The sequence below is a fragment of the Macrobrachium nipponense genome, chromosome 41, assembly GCF_015104395.2.
Source record: "Macrobrachium nipponense isolate FS-2020 chromosome 41, ASM1510439v2, whole genome shotgun sequence".
Classification (NCBI taxonomy): Eukaryota; Metazoa; Arthropoda; class Malacostraca; order Decapoda; family Palaemonidae; genus Macrobrachium; species Macrobrachium nipponense.
In genome coordinates this window covers 36393847-36403506 of record NC_061102.1, presented here as the reverse complement: position 1 = coordinate 36403506, position 9660 = coordinate 36393847, and the positions used below count along the sequence as shown (strand labels likewise).

General features: G+C 34.3%; 1 protein-coding gene across 2 annotated transcripts in view; it reads right to left on the bottom strand.

Annotated features, from left to right (window-relative positions):
* The window catches only part of LOC135212692 (huntingtin-interacting protein 1-related protein-like), a 233418-nt gene that overhangs the window by 57892 nt on the left and 165866 nt on the right, over positions 1-9660 (bottom strand). For both annotated transcript variants that reach the window (XM_064246371.1, XM_064246370.1), the window contains exon 11: positions 9340-9511. In XM_064246371.1, coding sequence (XP_064102441.1) covers positions 9340-9511 — 172 coding nt within the window. The remainder of the gene's footprint in view (positions 1-9339; positions 9512-9660) is intronic.

Sequence of the window (9660 nt, the reverse complement as noted above, 5' to 3'; positions counted from 1 at the left end):
AGGTTCAGCTAAGGGGGGGCCAACTACCCCGGGGCAGATCCCACTGACCTCCCTTAGGATACCAGTTTGACTCTTCCCAGGATTAAGGGAATCTACCATTGACCTTTGCCTAGGAAAATCAGTGGGCCGGGCAGCCACCTCCTCTACCAACACTTCATTAGCACTGGGCACTAATGGGCACTTTAAATTACCTTCATTGTCTATTAAGACCTTCACTGGCAAAGCTATTTGAGCATTATATTCTACCACTAACTCAAATCTCCTATTGATTTTCAACTCATTGCTAGTCATGGGGTCAGGTTAGGTGGCAATGGAACCAGGAACAGGAGCAGGTTGCACAGTAGGATAATTAGGATAGGGATTCACAGAAAAAACAGGCACATTAGGATCGACATCAACATTAGCATTGTCATTATCAAAAGCAGATCCCTGGCTAGCTAAAGACTTACTAATTCATCTAGCAGTTGCCTAATCAGATCATTCATTACATCTCAAATCAATTGAACATAGTACAGGCAGTCCCCGGGTTACGACGGTCTCGGCTTACGACGTTCCAAGGTTACGACGCATGTTACAGAGTTACGACGCCTACAAATGTGATCTGGTAGATGAAATATGACAACAAAAATGCAAAATAATCAATATTTAAAGGGTTTTTTTGAGGAAAAATGCAATAAGAATGCAGTTTACATAGTTTTGAATGCACCTAAAGCATTAAAAGTAAGGTTTTCTTAGGATTTTTGACAATGTTCCGGCTTACGACGATTTTCGGCTTACGACGCCTCAAGAACAGAACCCCCGTCGTAACTCAGGGACTGCCTGTACTTGACCTACACAAACTGCATGTAGTATGATTCTTTAGTCAAACGAGTATTGCAACCTTTGCTGTAATACCTGAAGCTTGTCGAAATAGTGTCTGACATTCCTAAGAAGTTAACTAATGGTATGAATTAGAAAAATAGTGTCTTAATTGGTCAATCTTTAGAAATAAAGCCTAATTCTATCTAATTATGCCACAAGACTAACAGAATAAGACTACTTCACAAAATTGATGAACAAATACAATCTGAGTGATAGCAAATTCCAAGCCAAGCTGCAAGTTAATAGCTGATGTACAACCAACAGCTGGCAGAAAAAAATTGAGCTCTTTACCAAATTGTTCCTCTCTTTCCCTGAAGGAGGGCGCAGTCTTAAGTCACCTACCCCAAAACAAACTAGCGTGACCCACAAATATGTATAACATTTTTAGCTGCCGAGTGAGTGAAACTCAAAGCAATGTACCGGTAATTACAAGGTAAGTTACTTATTTCTATAAATAATGAAAACTTTGAAATTTCCTTTAAATATTCCAGTTATTTCAAATTTATTACCTAGTTTCAAAATAATCTATCTAAAATTAAATTGACATCAATTAGTACATACAGCTGATACAATTACTTGAAAACATAAGTATAACTTGGTTTTAATAGAGCTAACTTTAAATATATCAATTAGATTATCTTGTACAATGTCATCTTTAAACTAATGATATTAACAAGCACAAGGAAACTACTCTATTTTTCCAAACCTAAATCTTCAGCAAATTTAGAATAACAGAAAACTAAAAGATCCAGGCATTTATAATTATTCAATTCATAAATTAGAGTAAGTATGCATTTTCATACAGAAACTATACATTATATCTTGCCTAAGTGACAATTAATGAAAATTAAGGACTCAAATTTAAATATTCCTGAAATTTATTCCTTAATTTTTCTTGTTACTTGAGTCCTTAATTTTCATTAATTGTCACTTAGGCAAGATATAATACTTATGTATTACCTTCCTGCTGAATCAAGTCCTTCTAGTTTATATTTTGGTAATGTTTACATTTATGCAAAAATTTTTTAATGACTTATTCAATACGTATTGGTTAATGTAAATAAGGGAGAAATATTGTTTACAAACAACTTATAATGTAGCAATATATTTCTTGAAATGATAAAAATAACATATATTTTATTATCATGATGCAATATCCACCCTGGTTCCCTTCATCACCATATAGCAAGAATACTTTTAACCCTTAGTGGACAGGCATAAAAATCAATATGCAGCTCCTCAGGCTGGGTAAACTTTAAGGTAGGGAGAGAGAGAGCAAAAAAATCATCAATGGAAAGAGGAAGATATGCAAAGGCTCATGGTGAAAAAAATTTTAATTTTACCTACCTTCCATGAGAAGTTGAAAATAACTATTTACAACCCATTGTGGGGCCTCTTTTACAAGACAATCGTAAATTTTACCCACTTATAATGTTTTTTTAATAAATAATTTTCTAATAAATAAAATTATAATTACAGCTTACACAATATCAAAACAGATAAGAAATATAATCAGTAACAAATTCTTAGCATATTTATAGAAAAATATTTACGTAAATTTACTGAGAACAAAGATTCAGTAACTTTATTTGTACATGTTTTTCCTAATATTTCTCTAAACTTTTCTTTGCAAAATTACATTTACAACTGACATACTATTGTAAAAGACAAGAACAAAAAGCAACAGCAACCCCTTGGTATCTTTATGAGCAAATTTACAAAACGACATCATGTAAGACAGGGATGCAGTACATTCTCCCTTGAAGTCAGTAGAACTGAAGTCCTGAGATGCCAGATTCGTGATTTTAGCCCGTGTAAAAGTTGCCATTAGTGAATTTATGGGCTATAGAAGTATTGGCACCTCTTTCCCATCTGATTCTTTCAAATTGATGGCGCTTAATATTGCCTCTCTACAGGATCAATCCGTCCACCACCCCAAGCCTATTATTACTACTCCTGAGAAGCTATCCGTCCATTAACAGTTAAGGATGATTCCCATTTTGGTTAAATTAAACGGTGATGTTGGAAGCGCCACTTATTAAGTAAATGAAGAGGTTTGTACACTGTTTGACCAAATTTCTTGGTAAAGTCCAACAATTTTTTCATATCCTTAATTTGCAAACAATATACAGATTTAATTTGGGGAATATTTTTCCACAGTTTTCACACTAAAATGTTCAGTACTGGCAATGGTTATTCTGGTTAGAAACTAAAGCACACACTAAAAAATACATCACAAGCACTTATGATATAACAAACCCATAAATGCTGTCAAACCTTTCGAAACTTAATCTGAAATTTATGAAAAAAAATAAATAATCTTTACATACATAGATAGGCCTCTTTTTGTTTACATAATGCTCTGATTTAACAGCAAAAATTTCTTGACAAATAGCACATATATTTCAAGAAAATTTTATCACTTCGTCTACTGTAAACAAAATTCTTAAGAAGCATCAGTCAAAAGACAAGAAAAAACAAAATCAACTGTCCAACCTGTCACATCCTGATAATGAAAATTTTTATCCACATACTGACTTTTCTTAGATATTTTTATCACTATGTAGTATGTAGTATAAACAGATGAGCTAAAAGATTTAGCTTTTAAAGGGCCAGCCCATAAATTACAATGAAAAAAATTTAATAACTGGATACCCATAAAACATTCAGACCCATTGCTAGTTGAATTCTGACACATTAACATATGTGCAAATGATAATACTGACTCTCATTTTCTGTATAGTACAAGAAAAGGGTAACTATGCCTATTTATCAAATGTGCATGGTTCAACGAGTGTAACCAGTTCATTATTATTATTATATAAAAGTAGTTTAACCAGACCACTGAGCTGACTTTCAGCTCTCATTGGACTGGCCCGAAGGGTTAGATAAAATGTGAGATCTAGCCCTGAGGCCAAGAACTGGGACCAAAATAGGTCATTAAGAATAAATCAAAATAAAAATAAAAAACTGCACTATGGCAAATACTACTTTCATACAAGAACACACACACAATAAATACATTTACTCATGTTCTCCGTAAATATATACTAAAAAGGTATATTAAAATTCAGAATTAGTCAAATACCTTTAAAATTTTGTTTTAAAATTAATCACAAGTTCTACGGTTTTCCACAGAAAAGTGAAAATTTGAACTACTGAAAATGTAAAAGATAGAGACAAAATTTCTTTTACTGGTTTATTTCCAAAAGTTGACAGTGCTGGTCATACTTTGGACACTCACACAACAAGTCTGACAGTTATCAACACCGGAGTAGGGTCACGTGAGCTGCTCATCAAGTGCCCATGTGTCAGACAAGTGTGGCCTATACGGAGCCGTCAGGATTACTTGTGTATGTTGCTCTCTCTGATATGCTGAACTCCAATTCTAACATCCAGTTTTATTTGTTTTAATTTATTATTTTCAGGCTCTTCATTCCATACATTTTGCCATTTAACTACAACTACTGTTTTTATATATCTTATACAATCACTGGTAGGGATGTTTAAATTTGCTTTTATCATGTGGACTGCTTCTCTGGCTACTTTATCAGCCTCTTTGTTCCCTTTTAATCCTACATGGGCAAGGATCCAACATATTTCAATATTTTTCCCATTACTACTGTATAACTTATGGAGTGAAAACAATGTTATACAATATTATTTTTGGCATTATAACTATGTATGGCTTCTATAGCACTTCTCAAGTCGCTATTAATCACAAAGTTATTAAAAGAATATTTAACTAATACGTTTTGTCTTTGGACACTGCAACATATCTAACTCCGTATTCTGATTTAAATCCATCTGTATATATTGCATAATGAGGACCTTTTCATCTTGTATGCTTTATTGCATGTTGTCTATGGTGTTCTTAGGGAAATTGGTATGAAACAGTTATGCCTTAGGGACATCAGTCTTAAATATTAGACCCAGCACTTAGGTCCTCCACTTCTACATGTGGAACGGTGTGCCATCCAATACATCCTTCATCAAAGCAAATATGTAGTTAAAACCTTGTAAATATCCTTGCAATGTTTATCAAGTGGGATGTAAGCTAATGTGTAAAAACATAAAACCTGAAAAAATGAACTATTTTACATTACTTTATCTTCCTGCCACTGGCCAGTGACAAGAGGGTTATTAGAGGACCAGTCTGTCCAGTCTTTATTCAAGGGTGCCAGCCAGCTATTGCCATTTTTCAAGAACAGGACTTTGACATTTATACCACTTAATAAGGTGACTTGGGACATCTCCAAACCACATATGATTTTCACCTCTGACCCTTTGTTTTGTGACACCAGTGCAATTTATCCCAAAAATAACCATTTTTAAAATTCTATCTCCTCCCTTGATACTGAATATCAAGACTTGGGATTACTACCATAATATAGACCTGATGTAGACCTCCAATCAAATGAACGAGTTTTTTTTCTAAGTCATTTTTATGCTAGGTATGGTTTTCATTATGGTAAAAAAATAAACCCTATAAATCAGGAAAAACAATTTAAGAAAAACAAACAAAAATTGGAAAGGGCTTCACTTTATTATTCTACAATGACTGTCTAAGTTATATACCAAATTTCAGTGCTATAACTTTAAAACTAAGGGAGAAGATAGACTTTGAAGGTCATTAAGTATAGTTTTGAGATATGGGCATTCAAAGTTTTTTATTTTTATTTTTACAAAGACAATGTTATAAATCATGATTACTATGAAATGATATTGTTATAATACAATAAAGTTTCATACATACTTACCTGGCAGATATATACATAGCTGGGACGACGGAGTCTTAGCTATGTATATATCTGACAGGTAAGTTGATTGTATGAAAACATTAATTCTATATTCCTTCTTTGGTATTAATAAACCAAAACTATGTTATTTATCACAATTTAATCATAAATAAAGATCTCTTTGCTCAAAGGCTGTAGCTTAGGGCACTGCGTCAGGCGAGACGGGGCACTCCTCCTTACGCAACACACACACACACTCTCTCCTTCACTAACTCTGCTAATATCGCCATTATTATGATCTTCTGAACTCATCTTAGAGCAAATTTTCTTTTTTTGTATGTTAGCGAGATGTTTTGGTTGTCTTTTCCCCTTTGGCATGATGAAATTCTTGCCGAAACAAAGAAAAACAGACATAAAAGCAAGCGACTGTCAGGTGAAACTCCGTGTACTCTCTTTATACAAAGATAATGTTAATAAATCATGAATAAAATTAATTTTATATTCCTTTTTGGGTAGTGATAAACCAAAACTATGTTATTTATCATAAATGAAGATCCCTTTGTTGAAAGATCATAGCCTGGGGCATTGTGTGTCAGGCGAGACAGGGCGCTCCTTCCTACGCAGCACTCTCTCTCTACTTCACTTAACTCCACTAATATCGCCTATATTATGATCGTCTGAACTCTTATTAGAGCAAATTTTCTTTTGTATGTTAGCGAGATGTTTTGCTTCTCTTTTCCTCTTTGGCATGATGAAATTGTTGCTGAAACAATAAAATTCTTGCCGAAACAAAGAAAAACAGACGTAAAACCAAGCGAATGTCAAAAGATGAAACTTGAACGTGTACTCTCACATGTTTCTGCTTACAGTGAAGGCCATGCAAGCATTACCTTCCCGTCTTGTGACTCATGGAATCTCTACAGATGCCACTGTTCACAATTTGTTTGATAATAATTATCAAAATTTACAATAACAGAAGAAATACTGCATTTTCTTGTATGGATCAATGTTTTTGGCTTATTGAGTTACTTTCACTAATTACCCTGTAACTATGAAAGTAAAAGCAATTTTGACAAAATATTTCGTATTCACATTCTCCATTGCCATAAAAAGGTCTCCATGAATTTTATTATGACTATGCATTTTTTGCCCTATACCACACACATATGGAGGTACTGGCCGGCTCCCTTAAAACTTATGAATTGGTCTTAGCAGTATGAGGACACCTGTCAGGCATAAAACTCTCACGACTGTCATCCCCTAGTTCTTCTACACATCATGCAGGACCCAACTCCACCAAACTGTTGGACCATGGATGGGTTAAAGGGACTAGGAATAATAAACAAAGGTCATTGGAAACCAGACCCAAGATAGACAATCCGCTTACCTAGGTTAAGTACTCTTACCACTGTATTTAGTGTGATACACTATTACAAATGGTACGAAGGGTTCTTTACACAACCTTTGACCTAAGCTGTTTAGCTTTATGCCTTGTACTGTTTATCTTTGGACTTTAAACTTGTATAACTTTGTAATAAATTTTCAATTCCTATTTATAACAAATCTTTAAGGTAATCCCTATAAGAGTCTAGTAATGAGGCTCAGTGGTTGTTTAAACTATTTTCTAATAATAATCATCATCATCATCATCATCACATCATCATCATCATCATCATCATAATAATGCACTAAAAAGAATAGCTGGCTGGATGCCACTGAGTTTGTACCACAATTCCTCAATCTCATGAAGTTTCTTTGCAGAAGCAGGTACCAGCAAGCAAGCTTCCAGAAAATCAACTAAAATTTCTTTAAGCCTGCTTGCAGGTACAAGTAGTTGTCGACTTAAGACCGCAATTGGTTACAACCAACCGGTCGTAAATCGATTTGGACTTAAGTCGGCCATGTTAATTTACCGTAAGAATATTAACACTAGCCTAGCCTACACTAGGGTAATCAGTACCATCTTTACATATAGAGTAGCCTAGCCTACACTACACAACATACTTTATACATATAAGGCATAGTAATTATTAATTTTAGCTAATTCTCTTGGTTCAATGTACATTGGCTTATGATAATTCAGTAGAAAGAGAAATAGGTAGAATAACATTTAACAGGATAGCCTCGAGTGTACAATGCTTATCTTGAAAGTTCAAATATACCATTGAATTGGCATTATTAATATAATTTCAAAGTCATCTGAAACATTTTACCATTGGAAATATATAAGCAGCCAATAACAGAGAGAGAGAGAGAGAGAGAGAGAGAGAGAGAGGAGAGAGAGAGAGAGAGAGAGAGAGAGGAGAGAGAGAGAGAGAGAGAGAGAGAGAGAGAGAGAGAGAGAGAGAGAGAGAGAGAGAGAGAGAAATTATTTTTATTGTGTGATATCATTTAATCTTATTAAACTTACTAATACAGTATTAATCAATATTAATATTTGAAAATTAGTAAATCATTTTTGTATCAGAAAAATGTATTGAGTCATGAAAATAACATCAAAATACACTAATTAGTAATTATTTTCATCGGAAAACCCCATGAATAGGCAAATTTCCTGCAAATAATGGGTAGATATGGTCCAGAGAGAAATCAGCAAATCCTGAGAACGCAAATACGGGGGGCCAACTATATACTGTATACTACATATATGATATAATTTAGTAATTTATTAATATAAGCCAATTTTGCAAGTTCAATGCATTCTGACTATGATATATCAGTATAAAATAAACGGACACGAAATGGGAAACAGATTCGGACTAACATCTGCATACCTAATTGAGCAATGTCAGGCTGCTGATGGCTACGTATATTTATGAAATAAAAGCACAATGAATATGCATCTTTTCTGAGAATCTTTTAAAAATTTATACATTACTGTATCCAATAATATTGTACATATTCTCATAATATTGTATCATAAAATACTAACAAAGTGGTCAATGTTTTAGTTTGGAAATCAGCTGATGGTGAATATGAGTTTATTTCGTCCTTACCTTTATTCGCCTTTCAGTAAATGGTTGAGAGTACTACCAAAACGTCAAAGAATAAATGAGCTTTGGACAGCTAATAAATATTTTGCCTGCTGCTACAAAGAAACTCATTCACGAGATTGAGCCACTGCAATATACTCAGCAGCATCCAGACAGCCATTTTCTTTAAAGAAGTTTGAGAGAGGGTCTTCTTCCAATATAATATAATAACAATAATTCAGGAGTAACTGAAAGTTCTTATCTCACCACAATAAGTTTTTAAACTAAAATATGAAAACGACACTAATGCCAATAATAAACAAACACTAAATTAATCACTCTTTAAGTAGCAAAAGGAAACCAATTCATATTTCATGTGTAACTGCAATGGAATAAATATCTAAATATATAGGCAATCCCCGGGTTACAGTGCTGTTATCCACTATTTTCCAGCGCCACAAGTGGATTTACGGCACTATCATCTGTTTAATGGTGCTGTAACCCAGACTTACGGCACTGTAACAGCGCAGTAAGTGCTATTTATTCCCCATTATAATCATGACGACTCAGGTTAAAGCGATTTTTGGCTTACAGCACCCTGCCAAGAGCAGAACCCCTGTCGTAACCCGGGGACTGCCCGTAATGGCACAAATATAAACATGTCTTTATAAAATAAGATCTCAGCAGGTAATAAGGTTGTAATATAATCATATCAAGGAAACTACCTGAAAGGTTAAACATGTAAGGAAAAATAAAAAAAATCTTACCTCCAACTGCATGCCTGTATCTGTTGCTCTTGCATTTTCCAGTAAGGTGGTGAACTTGTCCACAGCATCCCTAATTGCAGCGTCCATCATTTCCATCTCCCTCTGAAGTACGGATTGCATATCTTCTTCAATGGGACTCTGATCAACACACAGTGAAACTAATGTGCAGCATCTGTAAGGCAGTCAAAATATTGAATATTTAGTCATCTGCTAGCAAAGTTAAGGGTATCGGCGGGGTCGGGGGTTAAGTTTGAGTGACGGTGTTCAAACTTGCACAGGTGTTACCTCTAGTTTGACTAAAGATGTACACAAAATTCGGGT